Source organism: Loxodonta africana, chromosome 16 (assembly GCF_030014295.1).
Source record: "Loxodonta africana isolate mLoxAfr1 chromosome 16, mLoxAfr1.hap2, whole genome shotgun sequence".
Lineage (NCBI taxonomy): Eukaryota > Metazoa > Chordata > Mammalia > Proboscidea > Elephantidae > Loxodonta > Loxodonta africana.
This window is the reverse complement of record NC_087357.1, coordinates 56,855,473-56,879,752: the sequence shown is the minus strand read 5'-3', so window position 1 is coordinate 56,879,752 and position 24,280 is coordinate 56,855,473. Positions and strand designations below refer to the sequence as shown.

Genomic DNA, 24,280 nt, shown 5'->3' with positions numbered 1-24,280 from the left:
TTATAGAAGACATTAAGGAGGGAATAAAGAAGTTCATAGAATGCAATGAGAATGAAAACACTTCCTATCAAAACCTCTGGGACACAGCAAAAGCAGTGCTCGGAGGTCAATTTATATCGATAAATGCACACATACATAAAGAAGAAAGAGCCAAAATCAGTGAACTGTCCCTACAACTTGAACAAATAGAAAGCGAGCAACAAAAGAATCCATCAGGCACCAGAAGAAAACAAATATAAAAATTAGAGCTGAACTAAATGAATTAGAGAACAGAAAAACAATTGAAAGAATTAACAAAGCCAAAAGCTGGTTCTTTGAAAAAATTAACAAAATTGATAAACCATTGGCCAGACTGACTAAAGAAATACAGGAAAGGAAACAAATAACCCAAGTAAGAAACGAGATGGGCCATATCACACCAGACCCAACTGAAGCTAAAAGAATCATATCAGATTATTATGAAAAATTGTACTCAAACAAATTTGCAAACCTAGAGGAAATGGATGAATTCCTGGAAAAACACTACCTACCTAAACTAACACAATCAGAAGTAGAACAACTAAATAGACCCATAACAAAAAAAGAGATTGAAAAGGTAATCAAAAAACTCCCAACAAAAAAAAGCCCGGGCCCGGACGGTTTCACTGCAGAGTTCTACCAAACTTTCAGAGAAGAGTTAACACCACTACTACTAAAGGTACTTCAAAGCATAGAAAATGATGGAATACTACCTAACTCATTCTATGAAGCCACCATCACCCTGATACCAAAACCAGGTAAAGACACCACAAAAAAAGAAAATTGCAGACCTATATCCCTCATGAACATAGACGCAAAAATCCTCAACAAAATTCTAGCCAATAGAATTCAACAACATATCAAAAATTAATCCACCAGGACCAAGTGGGATTTATTTTTATGCAAGGCTGGTTTAATATTAGAAAAACCATTAATGTAATCTACCATATAAACAAAAGACAAAAACCACATGATCTTATCAATTGATGCAGAAAAGGCATTTGACAAAGTCCAACACCCATTCATGATAAAAACTCTCAGCAAAATAGGAATTGAAGGAAAATTCCTCAACATAATAAATGGCATCTAAACAAAGCCAACAGCCAACATCACTCTAAATGGAGAGAGCCTGAAAGCATTTGCCTTGAGAACGAGAACCAGACAAGGATGCCCTTTATCAATGCTCTTATTCAACATTGTCCTAGAAGTCCTAGCCAGAGCAATTAGGCGAGACAAAGAAATAAAGGGCATCCGGATTGGCAAGGAAGAAGTAAAATTGTCTCTATTTGCAGATGACATGATCTTATACACAGAAAACCCTAAGGAATCCTCCAGAAAACTACTGAAACTAATAGAAGAGTTTGGCAGAGTCTAAGGTTATAAGATAAACATACAAAAATCACTTGGATTCCTCTACATCAACAAAAAGAACATCAAAGAGGAAATCACCAAATCAATACCATTCACAGTAGCCCCAAGAAGATAAAATACTTAGGAATAAATCTTACCGAAGATATAAAAGACCTATACAAAGAAAACTACAAAGTACTAGCGCAAGAAAGTAAAAAGGACCAACCTAAGTGGAAAAACATACCTTGCTCATGGATAGGAAGACTTAACTTAGTAAAAATGTCTATTCTACCAAAAGCCATCTATACATACAATGCACTTCTGATCCAAATTCCAATGACGCTTTTTAATGTGATGGACAAACAAATCACCAACTTCATATGGAAGGGAAAGAGACCTCGGATAAGTAAAGCATTATTGAAAAAGAAGAAGAAAGTGGGAGGCCTCACTCTACCTGATTTTAGAACATATTATACAGCCACAGTAGCCAAAACAGCCTGGTACTAGTACAACAACAGGCACATAGACCAATGGAACAGAATTGAGAACCCAGATATAAATCCATCCACATATGAGCAGCTGATATTTGACAAAGGACCAGTGTCAGTTAATTGGGAAAAAGATAGTCTTTTTAACAAATGGTGCTGGCATAACTGGATATCCATTTGCAAAAAAATGAAACAGGACCCATACCTCACACCATGCACAAAAACTAACTCCAAGTGGATCAAAGACCTAAACATAAAGACTAAAACGATAAAGATCATGGAAGAAAAAATTGGGACAACGTTAGGAGCCCTAATACAAGGCATAAACAGAATACAAAACATTATCAGAAATGACGAAGAGAAACCAGATAACTGGGAGCTCCTAAAAATCAAACACCTATGCTCATCTAAAGACTTCACCAAAAGAGTGAAAAGACCACCTACAGATTGGGAAAGAATTTTCAGCTATGACATCTCTGACCAGCACCTGATCTCTAAAATCTATACGATTCTGTTAAAACTCAACCACAAAAAGACAAACAACCCAATCAAAAAGTGGGCAAAGTATATGAACACGAACTTCACTAAAGAAGATATTCAGGCAGCTAACAGATACATGAGAAAATGCTCTCGATCATTAGCCATTAGAGAAATGCAAATTAAAACTACGATGAGATTCCATTTCACTCCAACAAGGCTGGCATTAATCCAAAAAACACAAAAGAATAAATGTTGGAAAGGCTGCGGAGAGATTGGAACTCTTATACACTGCTGGTGGGAATGTAAAATGGTACAACTACTTTGGAAATCTATCTGGCGTTTTCTTAAAAAGTTAGAACTACCATACAACCCAGAAATCCCACTCCTCGGAATATACCCTAGAGAAATAAGAGCCTTTAAAAAAAAAGAGCCTTTACACGAACAGCTATATGCACACCCGTGTTTATTGCAGCTCTGTTTACAATAGCAAAAAGCTGGAAGCAACCAAGGTGTCCATCAACGGATGAATGGTGAAATAAATTATGGTATATTCACACAATGGAATACTACACATCGATAAAGAACAGTGACAAATCTGTGAAACATTTCATAACATGGAGGAACCTGGAAGACATTATTCTGAGTGAAATTAGACGCAAAAGGACAAATATTGTATAAGACCACTATTATAAGATCTTGAGAAATAGTATAAACTGAGAAGAACACATACTTTTGTGGTTACGAGGGGGGGAGGGAGGGAGGGTGGGAGCGGGTTATTTACTGATTAGTTAGTAGATAAGAACTACTTTCAGTGAAGGGAAGGGCAATACTCAATACAGGGAAGGTCAGCTCAACTGGACTGGACCAAAAGCAAGGAAGTTTCCGGGATAAACTGAATGCTTTGAAGGTCAGTGGAGAAAGGGCGAGGGCTTGGAGACTATGGCTTAAGGGGACTTCTAAGTCAACTGGCAAAATAATTCTATTATGAAAACATTCTGTACCCCACTTTGAAGTGTAGCGTCTGGGGTCTTAAATGCTAACAAGTGGCCATCTAAGATGCATCAATTGGTCTCAACCCACCTGGATCAAAGGAGAATGAAGAACACCAAGGTCACACGATAACTATAAGCCCAAGGGACAGAAAGGGCCACATGAACCAGAGACTTACATCATCCTGAGACCAGAAGAACTAGATGGTGCCCGGCCACAACTGATGACTGCCCTGACAGGGAGCACAACAGAGAACCCCTGAGGGAGCAGGAGAACAGGGGGATGCAGACCCCAAATTCTCATAAAAAGACCAGACTTAATGGTCTGACTGAGATTAGAAGAATCCCAGCGGTCGTGGTCCCCGAACCTTCTGTTGGCCCAGAGCAGGAACCATTCCCCAAGACAACTCATCAGACATGGAAGGGACTGGACAATGGGTTGGAGAGAGATGCTGATGAAGAGTGAGCTACTTGTATCAGGTGGACACTTGAGACTGTGTTGGCATTTCCTGTCTGGAGGGGAGATGGGAGGGTAGAGAGGGTTAGAAACTGGCAAAACCAGCACAAAGGAGAGACTGGAAGAAGGCAGCAGGCTGACTCATTAGGGGGAGAGTAAGTGGGAGTATGGAGTAAGGTGTATATAAGCTTATATGTGACAGACTGACTTGATTTGTAAACTTTTACTTAGAGCACAATAAAAATTATTTAAAAAAAAATTCCAAAATTGGTCCTCCTCTCCTTAATTCTCTAGGAAACAGAAGTGATGAGAATAAATTTATCTTAAGAGCTTCCTCTAAACCTGAAACTTGGATCTGTATTTACCAATGAAAATTTACAAGAAGATTGTGATAGAAAACACAAAGGCAAGGAGCAGATGTAGATCTGGGCTGAGGCTTCTTGATCCATGTAGCTTTCTGGCTTTTGGAGGAATTTGGGAATTTCTCCTTGCTCAGCAAACCCAACGCCCTTATCTATTGGTCTTGCCTTTTAATTGAAATGAGTGCGCTGGCTCCTTCAAAATGAAAATGAGATTCACTCCAGGAGTTAGGGAAATGTGTGCTGACAGTGAACACTGACTTCTCTCTCCTGAGCTCTGTACCTATATCCAGGGCCTGCTGGGCATCTCCACCTGAATGTTCAAAATGCCTCTTAACTCAGTGTACCCGGAACTGAACTCATCCTTCCCTCCACCAGCTGCTTCCCCTCCTCAGTTCTCTAACTAGGTGGAATGTATCACCAAAAATAACGAGACAACAACTAGCATTTATTGTTGGATTTTCATGCTCCCCTCCTTCAGGCACTGTCCTAAGCATTGACAGTTTTAATCTTTTCTAATCCTCTAAGCAAATCATGAGGTACTGTTATTAAAAATTATTCCCATCTAAAACAGGATGTGGCATGCAGTAGATGGTCAATAAACATTTTTTGAATGAATGAATTCCATTTTACAGATGGGGAAACTGAGGGTGAAAGGGATTGTGTGTTCCAGGTCACACAGGTAGTAAGTGACAAAACTTGAACCTAGATCTTTCTGCCCCTATACCCCATGCTCTTATCCATGATGGCAAACTACTTCTTGGTGTCTTCAGGGTGCTGTTCTGTCATGAAACCCAGCCCTGCCTTCACGATGACAATTTTCCTACCCCTCTCTCTCTGGCATTTCTGGTGGCTCTCCACAGAAGCTAGTGCCAGAAGCCTTCTTGGAGTGCTGACCTCTCCTAGTATGGTCAGCCTCTCCAACCCAGAATACCTTTTCATCCGCCCACATTCCCATCTTGTGCATCCAAACATTGGTGGCACTGTTTGTCTCTCTGTGGTCTCTAACCAAGCAAGCTCACCTGTTTCCCCAGCCTCGATTATTGTAATGGCCTTCAGGTTCACCAGTGTTTTCTTTCTTCTGACCCTGTGTCTCACCCTTAGTGCCTCTAACCAAAACAAAAGCCAAACCTGTTGCCATTGATTCTGACTCATAGGAACCCACAGGGTTTCCGAGGAGCACCTGGTAGATTCGAACTGCCAGCCTTTTGGTTAGCAGCCATAGCTCTTAACCACTATGCCACGAGGGTACCTCAAATTCAACATACCTAAAAATGAACTAATCATGTATCCAGTAGATAGTTTTTGTTTCTGTTTTTATTGGGGAGGGGTCTTTGTGTGTGTGACACTATTTCCTCCTTGTTATCTGGCCTGAGGCTGGCAGATAACCCTGATATTTAAGCCTCATTAGAATCATGGACATGCTTTTGGTTATTTGGCTTTTAAACCACAACAAAGGCTGATATGTGGCATTTTGGAATGTAACTGAATACCATCTATGAGCCTGCCATAATTGGTAAACCCAAGAGTGAAGATCAACAAATCTACACGACTGTAGCTAATTTATTACTGTTAAATCTTAGTCCATCCCAAGATTTTGCAGATAGAAATGTTTTTAAATTTTGAATCACTTTAAAAATTCACATTAAAAAGGCATATTTTTAAATCTGACTGACTCATATAACAGCTGTAATACAGCGTCTGCTTCTGCCTGGGGTTGAAGCCAGATCAGAAGTGGTCTCTTGGCCTCCACACACTGACGGTAACTATTCTGCTCTCAGTGTTCCCTTCTGCTTAGTGAGGGGACTGCCAGAAACACCCTTAGGCTCCCCAGGTCAGAGTGGGGAGCCTAAGGCGTCTTCTGCCTTCTAAGGCAGACACTGGCCAACCCTTGCCGAAATGGAGTTAACGTACCACCTTCCCTACTGAATTTGGAGAGCATACTACTTGTAGGAGTGGCTTGGGGACAGTGTCTGACCTCCTGCAACCCCACAAGGGGGAAGGAGAACCAACATCAACAGTGCAAGGCTGACTCCCATGAGGTAGAGGCCAGACAAGCCTCCTCTCTGTGCCATCTTTACTAATTCTGACACCAGCTGTCCCTCACACATCACCCTCTACTTCTCTGCTGGGTTCGATAATTCATTGCAAGGGCCACACAACTCACAGACCATACTCACGATTCTGGGGTTTATTATAAGGGAAGGAACAGTTACAGTTCGGGCTCAGGAACACTCATCAGGACAGCCTCTCTCCAGCTGTGCTTGCAGGCAAGCCTCTCCCTGCCCCTTGGCCTCTGCCCAAAGGTACTCGGCTTTCTCCCTCTGTGGGCCCGGAAGCCCAAGGTGCTGTCTCCTCTTGCCGGGTCTCTGCGCCAGGTCTCTCCTTCCTTGGCGGTGGGCTCCTCCTTCTGCTCTGGCATTGGCTCTCTTTTAAGGCAAAACTCACCAGTCCCCTTCGTGGTCACAATTACTCTATCACACAATCACCTGGGTGGGAGCTACCAGACCATGACTAAAAGGACCAACACAGAAGTAATTTATCACACCACACTACCACCAGCCTCACGTGGTTGCTATGAAGATTAAATACATGCAAACACTCTTGGAACAAGTTTGAGAACACAGTGAGTCACTCTGTAAATATTAAATATGATTATTATTCTTATTTATAAATAATGATGGCTTGGAGGGACAACATGTTGAGAAGTATATTGGTTTTCATTTTCCATAGTAACCCTACGGAGTCACCTAGTGAAGTTAGTTCTCAGTATGGGAAGATAATATTCAACTCCTTTAATTTGCTAATAACAATACTTAAAATGATGATTCTTATGATTACCGTGGTAAGCAGTTTTTATGCCTTGTCTCAGTGTTTTACCAACTATGATCTATACCGGACATATGGGTAAACATTGTTAGTTTTAACAGGAATTTATTTTAATGTGTATTAGCAAAAAAATGTAACTTACACTTCACATTCATGATTTCTTGTCCATCATTGCTTAGGATGAAGCTGAAATTAAAAAAAAAAGTAGATTAAAATTTAAATAAATGTATATTTTACTAATAAAATTAAATGTATATGTATATATACCTGCACCCATTGCCGTCGAGTCAATTCCGACTCATAGCGACCCTATAGTATATGTATACATATGTGGAGTTTCAAGAAGGGTTTATATATATATATATATATATATATATATATATATATATACAGAAGTTTGTAAAGGATACAGTTTTATTTCATTCATCCTCACACTTGTAAGGCAGACGCGCCACTGTTCTCCCCATTTTACAGATGAAGAAACTGATGTTTAAGAAGGTCCGTCATTTCCAAAGTGTCCCTTAACAAGTGGTAGGCCTGGGCTCCAGACTTACAAACTTTCCTCTCTATCGTGCTGCCCTGGGTGCATTTTTACGCCTTTCTTAGAAATGCTTTCATATCTGTTGTCTCCTTATATTATTATTTTTTAGTCACAGACCTGTGAGTGAGTCGGGCCAAACTAGGAAGCTAAGAAAAGTAGGGAACTTGCCTGGAGCCCACAAGAAAGTATAGGCACAGCAGGACTCCTGGCTTGCAGACCCTGTCCTTCAAACCACATTGCATTACACAGTGGGCCCTGGCAAGCTGCCCCTTCCTTTGGAAGAAAAAGCAAAGTGCCCTAGGGGATCATCAGAAGCCACCTGAGTTTAATATTGCCACATGCTTCCCTGTTGGGGTCCAACCTGGGAGGGAGCAGGGCGTGGGCTCTTTTCCCAGGACAGCAGCAATGCTGGCTGGCTCTGAATCACCACTGGCCTCTTCTGAGCGTGGAGCTCAATAATTCTGTCCACACAAGTGCACACACATATACACGTGCCAGCTGATTTAATTAAGCTGATTCTCAACTCAGATGGTGAGTTCCCACAAAGAACTGAGGCATTACACATTACCAGTGTTTGACTCTTCGATGCTTTTCAACTGGGTGCTTTGGAATCTTTTGGGCTGAGCGTGTCCTTCAGTGGTGCATTTGGGGGGAGGGCAGGGATGTTAATTAGGCAGCACTGGTAAGTTATGTGAGTGCCCAAGGAAAACAGATGGCTATGTAAAATGGAATTTTACAGTTACTATTACAGTGCAGTTCAGAGAGAGCAATTCCTAGTGATCTGTGCTCCTTGGAAACTCTACGGGGCAGTTCTGTTCCTTCCTAAAGGCTCACTGTGAGTCGGAATCAACTCGACGGCAACAGGTTTGGTTTGGTTTTGGTTTTGTGATTCTGTAAAATTATAGCTTAGGACTGTGGGTTTCAGAAGCTGTACTCTTACTCCAGTTCCACTTCATAGTCGTGAAGCTAGGATCTGAAGTACCTCCATTTTGGAAACCTCTGAGACCCTTGCTGGTTCTGACACAAGGGCCACTGCTAAGCTGAGGGTTAAAGGCCCCAGACCTTTCCCATTTAAACAAAAGCGTGCTGGTTCCAGAGGGCAGTGGTGGTTCAGTGGTAGACTTCTCGACTTCCTTGCCGGAGACCAATTTGATTCTTGGCCAGTGCACGTCAAGCGCAGCCACTCTTTGTGGGTCAGCGGAGGCTTGCTTGTTATAATGCTGAACAGGTTTCAGCGGAGCTTCTAGACTAAGATAGACTAGGAAGAAAGGCCTGGCAATCTACTTCCGAAAATCAGCCGGTGAAAACCCTTTGGATCACAACGGTCCGTCCCGTTGTGCCTTCAGGCAGCAGCCAGCTCCATGGCAGCTGATAACGATGATGCTGATCCCACATGCTTGCTAAAAGTTCTGTTCTTCCCCATCATTATTACCAGAAGGTACTGCCAAGAAACAGAGCATGAGTAAAATGCATTTCTTCTTAGAGCCCAATGGTTTAAGAAATTATTGGATGAGGGACCCATACACCTCCTGGTTGATTTCGAAAGTGATTGTTAGTGTAAGCAGTGATTTATCAGTAGTAACTGTTGCTCCCGTTACTCCTTAGGGCTCCTGCTAAACCACAGTGTTTTCTGGGTGAATTATTCATAGCAAGGGTGTTGCTGTATTGAGCTGTCATTCACACAAGCATACCTTGCCTGTGGTCTTGAGACACTGGCATTGGCTCCACCTCTTCCCCAGCCCTCATGTGCATTTCTGACCTGTCTCAGCTACTGGTGGAAGTGCTGTCCGAGAATTTCAGAGGCAGGAGGAAGGCATATCTACCCTCACAGTCTACAACCCAACAGGGAAGAAACCAATTGAAAACACGCAAAGACCCAATCAGACCTTTGATGTTACACAAAGCAAATTGCATTTCAAGCTCTAGAGAACAGAACCATTCTAAACCTGATTAAGATTCATAAGGTACTAAATTGTGATTAATGTTTATTTTGGAAAAGTGGATTGTCATTATTTTCAGATGCTTATTCATCTAGATAAGTTTTGTTTTCTTCTTCCTTTGGGGAAGTAGAAGAGGTTGGGTTGTCCTGACTTGTTTGCTGGGCACAATTGAGGAGTTTGTTTGGCTGCTTCTTGAATAATATTTTACAGAGCCCAGGATGGCGAGACTCTTACCAGGGCCCCTCTGCTGTCAAGTGTTCTAATGTTCCTCTGCTGACATGCCCCGTGCCCCACCCCCTATCCCCACCCACCTCCATAGCACCAGGTTGCCAGCCTTCTGAACTTGTCCTGGGGCGGGAGCCTTGGGGCTAATTTAAAGGGTGAGATTTCCTGCATAAAGTTGGCTAGCTGGTGAGAGTGTTTGGAGCAAGGTTTGTATTTGTTTCGTTTGGTTTTAGTCTAAAATAAAACACTAGATAAACTTTTGAAGCATATAGAATCATTCCTAATTCTACCATGTTTTGTAGTAAGAACCCATCATGTATCCATTTATCATTTAATGGTTTTTGTTTTGTTTTTATTTTTCTGTTTTTATTGGTGGGGAGGGGCTACAGCCATCTTTGTGTGTGTGACACTATTTCCTCTCTGGTATCTGGTCTGAGAGAGGCTGGCCAAGAACCCTGATGTGCAAGCCTCATTAGATTCATGGACATGCTTTTGGTTATTTAGCTTTTAAAACCAATAAAGGCTGATGTCTGGCATTTTGGAATGTACCTGAATGCTACCTATGAGCCCGAGTGGTCCATCCCAGTATTTTGCAGATAGATCTTCTGTTGCATTTATTTGTACACATAAATTATGCATTCTATATAAAGCAGAATCATGTTTTGAAATTTGTGGTTTTCATTCTGAACATCATTCCATGTTGATAAGCAGAGGTCACCATCATTAATGCCTGCTGAAAATGTTCTCTCTGGGGAATTGTCCCCCCACTCTTTGTTCTCTTCTCTCTCTTCTTCCACACTCCTTTCTTTCCCTCCCTTCATTAGCAATTCGGTATTCCTTTACTTCCTCATCTGTCTTTTTTTGCTCCAGCTCCATTTTATTATTTTATTTTTAGCCACTCTAATTTTTGTAATAGACCCTCGAACATACACAAATAATATGAAATAAAGAGAGAAATTTTGTAGAATTTGGGTTACGCTGACTCTATAACGCATACTGGAAAAATTTATGTTTCCATTTTTTGTTGGTAGCTTTGTTATTGTTTCCATCCAGGTTCTATGAGAACAAATATGACCGTGTTCTGAAAGCCTTTTATATCCCCAGAAGGAAGAAATGACAAAGAGGCAAGACATTATAATGAATGTTTATGATCTTTATTTAGGAACATGACAGTCATAAACCCTCTGTCATCTCTAAGTCTTGATGATTTATCTTGTTTTCCCAGAGCCCGCACCAGTCCACAAAGACTGGCAAAATGAAGCTGACGATGGACCGGATGACCTCCAGTCTGTTGGGCCCAGCAGGCTGCTTTATCACATAACTGATGGGGACAATCCACTCCTGTCACCGCGATGCTCCATCTTCAGCCAAAGCCAGAGATTCAACTTAGACCCTGAGTCCGCCCCTTCCCCACCTAGCACTCAGCAGTTTATGATGTAAGAAAACCTGGTTATGTCCTTACCTTCATTGAATACGAATTTTCAAATATTGCATTACAAACTATAATGAAGTGTGTGTGTCTGAAAGAGTAAAAGCAGATCTACCAATGCAACTCCAAGTCCTGAATGATAAGTGACAAAATCAGTGTAATTCCTGGTTGGAAATGTTATTTCAAGCCTAAACGTCTCAGAAGAAATGGCCATGAGATACGAATTTCCCCAAATGCTTACATGTTTAAATGCTTTTGGCGAAATGATTGGAGTTCTAAGAAAATATACGTACATGTGAACATCAGGAATACCATACCTGAGGAGCTCAATGTTCTTTCCATTTCCAACAGTGGCCTTGATGGGTAGAATTTGGGAATGCTTGGGATTTGCCCAACTCAAGTTCTTAGAGTCTAGAGACATGGTAGGTTACATTGGCTACAAAACCAAACAAAAAAAAACTCAAACATTCTACTTGGAATTTGCATTTGGGATTGGAGTAGGGTAGGGGAACTGTGTATTCTTTTTTCTTTTTGAAGTTATACAGCTATTTTTGATGCATATCTAAAATTGAAAATTCCTTGGCTAAAAATATACCCAGGGCATCTCTAGTTTCTCTAAATCATGTTGTTATTCATGAGTTTATCCAAACCTGAATTCATGGACCGAGCGAATAAGTGAATTATTGCTATTACATTGTACAGTTGTGTGCATGTGAAAGGATGTATACATTTCTCTGGAAAAAGGGCCCATTCCTTTCATCAGATTCTCAAAGCCTCTGTTAAGTCAATAAGAGTTAAGCACTCATCTAAATCTTCCTTGAAAATGTTGGTAGATGGCTTCATGCAACCTATTGAGGATAATGCCTCTGCAGAGCTGTCTCTCCTTGGACTTAAGTTGTTCTCCTCCAGGCTTTAGGAAATTCATCTCCTGGGCTAATATTCTGATGTTTGTATCCACCCATAATGGAGTTCTGTGATCAGGGGTCACCATCAATGAACAGATGTTCATAGACCTACCACATGATCAAGGAAGTTTGGTTGTAGACCTGAGTGTTTACAGGAAAACCATTGTTCTTGATGCCCTTTCCTGCCCCATAACCATTGCAGGCCCCGAAGTTCTTCACGATGTAGCTGTGGGGATGGCAAGGAGCCACAGACCATTACCCAACTTACCAAGCACATCCAGAGCCTCAAGCGGAAAATTCGGAAATTTGAAGAAAAATTTGAACAAGAAAAGAAGTACCGGGTAAGGACCCTGGGATTTGAAATAAGACCACATTGTGTCAGAGGTGTATCGGTTTTCTTGTATCTCTGACCTTCCTTTTGGGGTACACCTCTCTGCCAGCCAACATTTCTGTGCCCATTGGGCAGTCGAGAACTCATCATGAATTGAGTCCCCCATCCTGGGTCTGTCTTGTTCTCAGATGCTGTCAGTTGATCTTATTTGACTATCAAGCTCCCCCTCCCCCTTTTTTGAGGAGCTAGATTATCACTAGTCTTCCTACCACCAAAATTGGAACAACTTGAATTATAGTCTTATTTTCTTTTAACCTTTTCCCATTTATGTTGTGATAATAACCTATCAAGGACCCAAAGGGCAAAATCTCAGTTGTGAAGCAGAATGGAGGGGGAGAGAGTTTTGACAGAAAAGTACTTACTGGTTGAAAGATGGAGTCCTCTCAAGTGACATCTGTTCAGGACCTGATAAGTCCCCTCCTGCCAGAGACACCAGTCTTTGTGCTGGTGTTACAGTATTACACATTTGAACCTTTTCTTTTTTCACATAAGAAACAATAGTCATAGGTACATGTCCTGATGGCCAGTGCTGGTTCTTAGTTTCTCTTATGGTGACCATAGTATAGAGAAAAATCATGTCATGTAGAATTACACAAGGATGCTGGGTGTTTGGCAGAGGGCCCAGAATAGCTTGTTATTAGAATGAAAACAGACTGGGGAATAATCTCTTGCACATCTTGAAATCTTTAAGCTCCTGAGCACTTGGTACTGAGGCAATCAGAAGGTCCCTGTGACAGTGAGATGAGATGGGTGATATTCCACTCCTGTTCTTCCTGTCCTGTGTTTCCCACAGTGGCCTCAAGTTCACTAAAAAGAGGGTTTTATGGAATGGTTTTCAGCTTTGCAAAATGAAAAAAAAGAAAAAAGATCAGATTGTCTTTCCAGACTACCTTAGTCAGGGTGTTGGAGATACTCCTCTTTCCCAGCTACCTGGAAGTCACAGCACCTTATTGTCTGCCATAGAGCAGGAGGGGGCTTAACGTATTACTAGTCTAGCCCTTTATTTTACCAATGAGGAAACCGAGGCCCAGAGAAGACCTGTAACTTGCTTAAGATAGTTTGTGTTCTATCAGCCCAGGCTTGGGGTGGTAGATTAAAGAAGTGTCCTGATTTTGAGAGCTCCAGATATTCTGAGAGAAATTGATCTCCCATTTGCTACTAGAGTGTAATTGGTTCTGTGATGCCCTCACATTGAAAAGTGTAGAGTAACAACTAGGGCTCTGTTCCCTGAATCTGTTATACCTCTTCTTACCTGGTAGTCCTTGAGTCAGATGGACCTGTACTTGAATCTCAGCACAGCCACTTAGGAATTTTGTGACTTTAGACTGATTACATTACCTTTCTGAGTCTCAGTTCATCCATTTGAGTGGAGCTGACATTTGTTAGTGACTTCTTAAATTTGTGAGTATTAAATGAGGTGGTACCGGTAAAATGCTTATGACAATGGAAGTGAGTGGTCCCAAATATTATTAGCTTTTAATCTATTTAAGTTGTATTGGAAGAGACTGCTACAAGACAATCCCACCCTTGTCAGAAAATGAAGGAAACTTTTCCACATTAATTCTCCACTGGATTTCTCTACCTACAGCCACAGACATTTCACTCAAATATAACTGCCACCCAGCAGCTGCCTATTTTGGAGGACGATTTCTCCTGGCACATCCTGCGTTTGTCTAGATAAGCTTTAGAGTCGGAACAGACACGTGCACACACCCTTAAACACTCACACGTGCAGACAGACAGACTCAGGAACAGGAAGGGAAGGAAGCCAGGGTTTCAAACCTGTTCATTCTAGTTCAAACCACTGCTGAGAGTTTGCATTTCCACCCCCAGATATACTGAATCAGAATCTACATTTTTTAAACAAGATCCCTAGGTGATTCTTATGTATAATAAATTTTAGAGAAGCACTGCTCTGCTAATGGTTCTCAGAATTGGTCCCTAACCAGCAGCATTAGCACTACCTGCGAACTTGTTAGAGATACAAATTCTCAGTAGAGGCTCAAACAGGAACAAACCAGTTCGAAGCTTTGAAGGAGGTTTCAGTGCATATAAAAGTCTTTGGTGTAATCAGCCTTGTTTGTCTCAGGAAACAGGGTTTCCCCTTGCCCTTCCTGTCAGGGTGCCAGGCTGTGGTTAGAGGTTTGACGTGTCAGTGGGCTTTAATTGGTTGCTGTGTGTAAGACTTCCTAGCAGCCTGACTGTGGAATTAATAGCATCCTCTGCTAATTTTTGAATGTGAGCTCCTGCTGGGCCTGTGTGCTATTCTGATCCCCATGTACAGCATGCATCTTTCCATCCATGTTGACTGTAACCTTTTCATATCCCTAATCCCAAACCATGCTTATTCCCTCCAATTGATTTTACATTTGACCAACATTGGTCTAATGGCCTAGAAAAAGCCTGCTTCAGCCAGATGTCCACTTTCAGTGGAATCAGAGAATATTAGAATTGGTAGAGATTAGCAAGTCTTATTTCTTATTTGATAATGGAGGAAACTGAGGCCCAGAGAGGGAAAGTGACTTCCCCAGAATTACACAGCAAAGATGGTTCTAGCCAAAACAATAACTCAGGTCTTCTCATCCCCATTCCAGAAATCTCTCTCAAGTGTCTTTTGAGCCATCTTCGGCAGACCACAAAGCTGGTCTAGGGTTACCCCCAGTTATGTGACTCAAGAGCCCCATTTTAATTGCATTGAATAAAACCCTAACCATATAACTTCTCTGTGTATGGCCATTGGGGTCTATTAAGCCAGCAGGTCTCAGCTCAGAAGATGGAGGGCTTGAGATCCACAGCTTGTATATGAAACATTCCATATGATTTGAGGGCCACCATCCACGCAATCTTGATTTAACCTGTTTTAAAAGCTCCTTCAAAGGTAGGGAAATAAAAAAATCATTTCTGAAACTAGTTTCAAACTTTAAAATACTTTATAGGAAAATTTAGTCTTAAATCTCCCCCAAGTCCTATGTGCAGTAGTGAAAGCTCATTATCTTTGGTGGTCAATGGCTTAGCGTCTGAGTTCTTTTTTTTTTTTACCATATTTCAAAAGATGGCATTAATGCATAGGGCAGACCCAGTGAAGCACTATTCAACAGGGTGTGTTGTCAGATCATGGTGGAGGACCCTGTAAGAATTTTGAGAACCCAAATGTAAAATATTTGACTGTCCATATAACCAGACTGTTACCGAAAGCCAAAGCATTATGTGATTAGCAAAAGAAGCAGTTCCAAGAATAGTTTTATAATAGTTGGCTATTTTACCAGACCATAGATGGGGCCAGGCTAAGTGACAGAGGTGGGGAGGGTGGCACACGTCAGTGTATCGGTCCTGACACCAGGGCTTCATAGTGGAAAGCACAGACTCCTGTCCAAGCTCTCTTAGGAAAGAATTCTTTTCTATCTCATTTAAAAATGATTTTTATAGCACTGCAAGCACTGCAGAACTGACAGAATCATGCCTTATGGTTCATAACTTCACATACCTGATCCCATGTAGTTTAGAAGGTCCTGTTATACTTACAAGTACATGTTTTTTTTTTTTCCCCCACTTTGAACTTGAAAGTGTTCTCCATCTCCCTGTGCCTCCCTTTCACCAATAACCTGCTGATGTTACACGGATTTAGTGGAACCTAAAAAAAAATTTTTTTTTTTTTTTTTTGAAGAAACATGGCAGGGGCCCTAAATTGGATCACTAACAATGCATACATTTCATTCTGTTTCTGATCATGTCATGTTAAGAATTGCTAAATAGTCCTTTATACATCCTCAATTCCAACAAGTAACCGTTAATCTTCTTGGGCCTGCATGTAAGTACATAACCAGCTTGGCCTTGATTTGTGCAAGACAGTTTCTTGCTGGAATACAGCGGGGATGAGTATGTTGGCTACACTGCTCTCCTAGTTTCTCTTTTCTGTACAAAATCTACTTTTGTCCTCTGAGAAGGAGAAATCACTAGATCCAGGTGAATCATTGGTATTGACAGAGCATAAAAAAAATAAAATAAACTATTTTTTTATGTTTTTTTAGCCTTCTAAAATAAAAATATATTCTTATCACTACACCCAAGGTGTGATTAGCTACTTAATAGACATACATATTCTTACATGCATGTCTGTTGAGGAAAACATAGTATTCCTTTGAAGGTTTGGTGGTAACACTACTAGTACCCCACTGTTAGTAATGATAATAATAATGATATATTTAATTCTAGCTGACATTTCTATAGTATTTAGCCTGTACCTAGAACTGTGTTCAGTGCTTTACATGCATTAACTTATCCCACACAACCACCCTACTAAGGAGATGCTAGTATAATCTTCATTTTATAGATGAGGAGACTAAAGCACAGAGAGGCTAAATAACTTGCCCAGGGTCACTGTATTAGATTCTTAGGGCTGCCATAACAAAGAAATACAAACTGGTGGCTTAAAACAACAGACACTTATTCTCTCACAGTCTGGAAGCTGGAAGTCTGAAATTGAGAGAGCAGGACCGTGCTCTCTCTGAAGGCTCTAGAGGAAGAATCCTTCCTTGTCTCTTCTAGTTTCTGGTGCTGTTGGCCACCCTTTGGCATTCCTTGGCTTGTAGATACATCACTCCGATCTCTGCCTTTGTCTTCATACAGCCCCCTCCCCTCTGTCTCTGTGTCCAAATTGCCTTTTTCTTGTAAGAACACAGTCATTGGGTTAGGGCCCACCCTAGTCCAGTATGACATTTTAACTTGATTACATCTGCAAACACCCTATTTCCAAATAAAGCCACATTCACAGATTCTGGGATTAGGACTTTCACCATAGTTTGGGGGACACAATTCAACCTGTAACAGGCATTAAAGTATGATTACATTTCACTATAATGCTAGCCCCATAGGACACTGAGTCTATAAACAGTGAAAGGATTAGAAATCTGGGTATCTCCTACAGACTGGCTTCTCAGGACTATTGACAGGTTTCAGAAATCCTGGAGTCTCCTTTCTTTAACTTGGACTTGATTGATAGGGTCTAAATCTTCCAGTTTGCTTGTCAGTATTCCCCAGGCAGGTTGCAGTCATTTGCTGTGTACGTGCCCTCTTAAACTTTGTTTTCCTCCAAGATCCAGGGTCCATAAAGGATCCTAGATACCTCCTCCATTGTTTAGCCCCATTTAATCAATTTCCTTACAAAGAGTCCAAGGAGCTCCAGACTCCCAGGTGGCATGATTCCCTTCAGTGCCAGGAACATGTCAACATTTCAACTGCAAGAGAGTAAGCACTGATTTGTACCAGTACAGTCATCTGCACAGATGAAGAATGGCCTGGCATTGGGGTGTGGAGTGTGGGTGACCCACAAGGTGATTGAGTGTTAGAATGCAGAAGGCTCTAGCATACTGGATGGTGTGTTGTTTAGAAATAATGCCTGTGGCAAAGATAAAAGAGTGGAGGAGGTCAGAAATGTTTGCTTTGTTTTCCAGAAGCAACTCTATCAGCTGAAGTTTTCATGCCTGAATATCTCTCCCAGTTTTATGTTCCTAAACTATCTTTGCGTGGCTCAGCTATTGATAAATTTTGTTTTTCCTTTTCTCTCTTTCTCTCCCTCCCTCTCCCTCCTTCCATCCCTACTTTTCCTTCTCCCCGTAGCCTTCACATGGTGACAAGACTTCTAATCCTGAAGTCCTGAAATGGATGAATGATTTGGCTAAAGGTCGTAAACAGCTCAAAGGTAAATGCCAGCCAAGGGTCCCTTTGCCCAGAAAGGAAACAGTGAACGTAGTGACCATGTACTCCAGGTCATTTTTGATTCATTTCCACCTGTGCCCTTTTGAACCTTGTTTCTCACCTAGATGGGGGGTCCTATCTTGAAATAAAGGGTCCTAGATCTCCTTCGTTGTTTGGCCCCATTTAATTAATTTTCTTACAAAGGTCTAAGGAACTCCAGACTCCCAGGTGGGATGATTCACTTCATTGCCAGGAATACTTCAACGTATGGAGCATTAACCTCCCTGAATTATTGAACTCTTGGCTGTTAGAAACAGAAGAGGCCTGAGAAAACCTTTAATCCAATATCCCAATGCACAGATGAGGAAATTTATGCCCAGAGCGACAGAAAGATTACACAGTTGGGGTGAGGTTGAGCCAGGTGTAAAACTCAGTTCTCCTGCCTCCTAATCCAGTATTCTTCCTTCTGTGTCCCTCTCTAGGTATGGTGGTATGAGAATTAATTAGCTCTAAAATCCATTTTAAAAGGTTATATCCACCAGGTGCTCCTTGGAAATCCTATGGAGCAGCTCTACTCTGTCCTGTAGAGTTGCTATGAGTCAGAATTGACTCGATGGCAATGGGTTTGATTTGCTTTTTATCATTATTATGGAGCCCTGGTGGCACTGTGGTTAAGAACATAGGCCACTAGCCAAAGGATCAGCAGTTTGAATCTACCAGCTGCTCCTTGGAAACCCTATGGGTCAGTTCTACTCTGTCCTGTAGGGTTGCTGTGAGTTGGAGCAGACTGGACAGTGACAGTTTTTTTTTTTTGGTTTATGATTATTATTAATAAGCATTAATTTTTTTCTTTTCTCTATACCCTTATTTCAATATTTAGAGATGTGAGCGTTTTTCCAAATTTCTGGAAGGATGGTGACTAAAGGGCTGGAAAGGAAGATTAATTCAGTTGTATCAAACTGTAATGATGTAGCAGGTTTATAAAATATGCAGTGCTTAAACACCAAGCCAGAGTCTACCAAAAAAACAAACATCAATCAAACAAAATGACCTATGTAATTGTGCAGTCGATATAAATGACTTCATTCAAATGAGCAGTCCCCTAGAATATTTGGAAATGTAATTTCCTGATAAGTCCCAGGTGGCTTCTTAATTTTTTTATACTTATATAAGGAGCCCTGGTGATGCAATGGTTAAGCAGTTGGCTGCTAACCGAAAGGTTGCTGGTTTGAACCCACCAGCTGCTCTGCAGGAGAAAAGACCTGGTGATCTGCTTCTGTCAAAATTTCAGCCTTGGAACCCTATGGGGCAGTTTTACTCTGTCCTAGAAGGTCACTATGGATTCTGTCATACGGGGTCAGAATCGACTCAATGGCACACAACAACAACATATTTATATAAAGCCATGTTGCAATAATGGTGATTCCTGGATTTTAAAAGCTGGCATTAGAGAAAATAGTGGGATCTGTCAGATTGGGACTGGCACTCCCATTTCGCCTTTCCTATCCCTCCTATATTTCCTTGGGTATCTGCATTTTTTTTTTTTTATCTGCATATGTAATGCCTTTGAGAAGTACTTGCATTTCCACAGAGGGACTCTTGACCACACAGCTTTTAAAACTGAAGGAAATAATTCCTTGAGTGTAGAATATCAGGTTGCGCAGTGGTTAAGAGCTTGGCTACAAACCAAAAGGATAGCAGTTTGAATCCACCAGCCACTCCTTGGAAACTCCATGGGGCAGTTCTACTCTATCTTATAGGGTTGCTCTGAGTTGGAATTAACTTGACGACAACGGGTTTGTTTGTTTGTTTTGATAAGTGTCAGTGAACATTTGGGGGCCAGTGATACTGGTCCTCCCCCAGAACTCCTTCTTTTCTGAAATCTAAGCCACTCGGTTATTTCCACACATGATCCTCCACCTCCATGGGGTCCCATCTTCTAGAGCCTCTGTTTTCATACCTGACTGGGAGCTGATGCTGTTGGCCCTGGTGATTAAGGATGCCTTCACTCCATGGAATGCCACCATTAGTACTGTTAACACTGTTTATTTCCAATAACTTGGCATCAGGAAAGGGAATCGCTGAAAGGTTCTCCGTTTTTATCAGGGCCTGTGAGTGGTCCTTGCTCGTAGTAACTCACTGCATTTCTCTCAGAACTAAAGCTGAAGCTGTCGGAAGAACAAGGGAGTGCCCCCAAAGGCCCACCTAGAAACCTGTTCTGTGAGCAACCCACAGTCCCCAGAGACAACGGGAAGCCAGAAGCTGCAGGCCCTGAGCCAAATTCCTCTGGAGAGGAGACCCCAGATGCTGTGTTGAAATGCCTGAAGGAGAAGAGAGAGCAGCTTCCCCCCCAGGAGGATGCTAAGGTACCTCACATTATTTTCCTAGGGTCCTAACACCCAACCTGGTGCTAGTGAGATCATGGTTTAGACCAATTTATCTGGGCACTTTGGGACCACCTAAACATCTTTAGGAGACTGGCTCTGAAATTTAAGTCAGATGAGTTCCTAGTAGCTTTCTGGGTGGCGCAAGCAGTTTGCAATTAGTTTCTAACCTAAAGGTTGGTGGTTCAAGCCCACCCAGTGGCACAGTAGAAGAAAGGCCCAGCAATCTATGTCTGTAAAAATTACAGCCAAGAAAACCCTTTGGGGCAGTTCTACTCTGACACACATGGGGCTGCCATGAGTCAGAATTGACAGCAATGGGGTTTTTTTTTGTTTGTTTTTATTTTTTGAGTTCCTGGTGGGCTATTGGCCGTGACCTATGGGTGTTGCCACATGATTTCAGGATGTGTTGCCATTTTGGAAGTTATAGCATATTGATCAGAAGCAAATGGCAAAGACATTAGGGTATGTCATATCCCTCCCTCCCCCAGTTTTCCCCTACAAAAGTTAACTAATGAATCCAAGACTAGAACATAAGCATACTGTTTAAAAGGAAAGTGCTCCAGTTACAGTCCCATCTTCTCATGTATTTTATACAAAAACAATAAAGTAGGTAAAAGGTTTAAGTAGTAAGAAAAGTGTCTTGCATTTTATTTAATAAGATTAGAGATGTAGGGTTTCTTGTGGAATGTCAGATTGGAACTCAAGATTTAGCTTTAGATATCTCAGTTTTGAAACTGCTGTGAAACATCCAGGTAGAGTTGTCAATTATGCATGTGGATATATGAATCTGAAACTCAAAATAAGATTATATTTTACAAAGAAGAGAAGAGCCATTGGCATTTACCTGGCTAATTCCTCTTCAATGTGCTTATATGTCAGGTATGTCCAGTGTGATGGTTAAGGTTGTGTGTCAACTTGGCTGGGCCGTGATTCTCAGTGGTTTGGCAGTTAAGTAATGATGTAGTTTGGCAGTTATTTAATAATGTAGTCATCCTCCATGATGTGATCTGATGTGATCAGCCAATCAGTTGTAAGGGGAGTTCCCTCAGGGGTGTAGCCTGCAACCAGTATGAATATGGACCTTCTGGCAAAGATCTCTTGCTCTGGATCCTGCATCTGGCTCATCATCGTCTGACCTCCAGTTCTTGGGACTTGAGCCAGTGGCTTGTCTGTAGATCTTGGGATTCATCAGCCTCCATAGCCTGTGAGACAGCAGCTTGCTATCTTACCCACTGATCTCAGATTTGTCAGCCTTTGCTGCTATGTGAGTCAAGGGAAGCCTCCAGCCTGACATATGACCCACAGACTTGGGACTTGCCAGCCTCTACAACCACGTGAACCATTTCCTTGAGATAAATCTCTCTCTCTCTCTCTCTCTCTTTCTATGTATACATATATATGTGCTTCACTGGTTTTGCTTCTCTAGAGAACCCAGCCTAAGACACCCAGGAAATTTCCCTGCTGTGATTGACTTTTCTTTCTTTAGTAAGAGTTGTAGCTACCCTACTGTAGCTCTTATTATGTTCCTTGTCATTTTTCATCTCTCACAGTACACTTTAAACTTCCCTGCAGTGCCTGTACCTAATAGGTATGAAATAAATGTTTGTTGAGTGAATGGATGGAGGGACAGATAAATGAACTAGTACATTTAACTGTGTAATGAAGACTTCTTGAGAAGAAAGATGCCTGTCCCTGCTCTAGTAAACATTATCTGCTCTTAATCATAAGGTACCAACATACACCAAATTCCAAAATATTCCCCATGTACTTCTGGACTAGTCCTTTACACTGGGTGTTGTGGTCTACAGGTAGAAATGGGCCCATCGCCACCTCTGTCTTCATGAAATACTTTTAGACTCAAAATCAACCAATACATGTTGTGAACAGTGAATATAATTTTAAGCACTCAGCCAATCTATCCCCTCCCCACCTGCAAAGATTCTAGATCTTTGTGTTAGCCAGTTTATGTACATATCCTCAGACACATCTGTGGTCCTCCATCTTTCTCTATTTTATAGTTACCTTTACCACAATCTGAAAAATCAGCTTGATCAACACCCAAGTCCTAATTCTATATTCAATTGACCAGTATAGTGAGTTGGGATTTATATAGTAGACTCAGAGCAGGACTTAGTGTTTGAGCCAGGTGCTTTCTAACCACATGCACTTAGCAAGAGAATTAATTCTCTGGGCTTCAACTTCTTGTAAAATACAGATGATATCTATTTATATAATTATTGTGACAGTAAGGGGAATGCCTGGTGACTGGTGGGAAAACATTTATTTGCAAAAAGATTTGAGTACATACTGTGTGCTGTGAACTAGGTTAGATGCTGTATAGAGCAAAGAAACAAGATGGGAAGTTATGGGATTCCTTGCCCTAGTAGGGCTCATGTTCTCCAAGGGTTTGGGATACAACAACAAATAAACAACTCAATAAACAAAATCATTACAGATTTGATAAGCACTGTGTAGGGAATAAACAGGGTGATAGAAAACAATAGGTATGGTTTCTACTTTAGATAGGGTGATTAGGAAGGCCAAGAAGGTGACATTTAATAAAGAAGAATCAGCATGCAAGGAGCAGCAAAGAACATTCTAGACAGAACTATGAAGTATGAAGGCCTTGAAGTAAGCACAAGCTTGTTGCATACTTGGAATTCTTGGGTCTAAGGGCTGGAACACAGAATGATGTGAGATAAAATCAGAAAGGTAGAATGGGACCCATTATGCAGGATCTTATAGGCCATGGAAGGTATTGAGAAGCTGTTGAATGAACAGGAAAGTGACATGACATCATTTACATTAAAAAAAATCTTTCTGAGCAAGAGTGAAAAAAAGATGTATTGGACTAGCATGGTGACCTAAGAGGTGGAGAGAAGTGAACACATTCAAAGTATATTTTGGAGGTATAATCAAAAGGATGTGCTCAAGTATTAGATGTGAGGGAAGAAAGGAAGAATCCAGGATGGCAATGGAGTCATTTACTACAGTAGGAAAAATTAGAGAAAGAGGAGATGTGGGAGTAGGGGTGACAATTCAAGATGTCTGTTCATTTTTAACACGTTAATTTTAACAATTTTGAGGAATAGGATGACCAGCCATCTCAGTTTTTCCAAGAATTGCCTAGTGTTAGCACTGAAAGCCCCATGTCTTGAAAACGCTATCACTCCTGGGAAAACTGGGATGGTTGGTCACTCTACTCGGGCATCCAAGTGCAGCTATCAAGTAGGCACTTGCAATTAGAGTCTAAGATCAGTGAAAAATGTCTGAGTTCTTTAGAAGTCATCTTTGTATATGTGGCAGTTATTTCAGTTATTTTAAATAAAGTATCCATTGAACCACCTATTAAGTGTCAGAAGCCCCTTCAAATAAACCTGGTAGCTATATGGTGTAGTGGTTAAGCATTTGACTGCTAACCAAAAGGTTGGCAGTTTGAATCCACCAGCTGCTCTTCGGAAACTCTATGGGGCAGTTCTACTCTGTCCTATAGAGTTGTTACAAGTTGGAATCGACTTGACGGCAACGGGGTTTATAGTAGGCTAATGTTTTTAATGTTAGGCCCTTTAAACAGAGAGCACCTGTAGTAGAACATGTAGGCCTCAATATATAAAGCTGCAGTATTGTCTCTGGGAGAGCTTAACACAGCAAGCCATGCAGTGGTTAGTCGGTCATAAGGTAGGTCCTAAGGAGAAGTCCAGAGGCTATAGTAGAACCAAAGGGCAGACTAAATTTCCAGAGCAGCTGGTATTATTCCTAGCTCTTCAGTGAACTCATCAGCACTTGACAGCATCTCAT

General features: G+C 41.4%; 1 protein-coding gene across 5 annotated transcripts in view; it reads left to right on the top strand.

The window, feature by feature from the left end:
* Positions 1 to 24,280, top strand: part of FAM13C (family with sequence similarity 13 member C) — a 160,263-nt gene that overhangs the window by 124,571 nt on the left and 11,412 nt on the right. For 3 of the 5 annotated variants that reach the window (XM_010589138.3, XM_003409274.3, XM_023546973.2), the window contains 4 exons: positions 10,902 to 11,112; positions 12,213 to 12,351; positions 18,018 to 18,099; positions 20,250 to 20,461. In XM_010589138.3, coding sequence (XP_010587440.1) covers positions 10,902 to 11,112; positions 12,213 to 12,351; positions 18,018 to 18,099; positions 20,250 to 20,461 — 644 coding nt within the window. The remainder of the gene's footprint in view (positions 1 to 10,901; positions 11,113 to 12,212; positions 12,352 to 18,017; positions 18,100 to 20,249; positions 20,462 to 24,280) is intronic. The other 2 variants (XM_010589140.3, XM_023546974.2) reach the window with 1 other exon arrangement.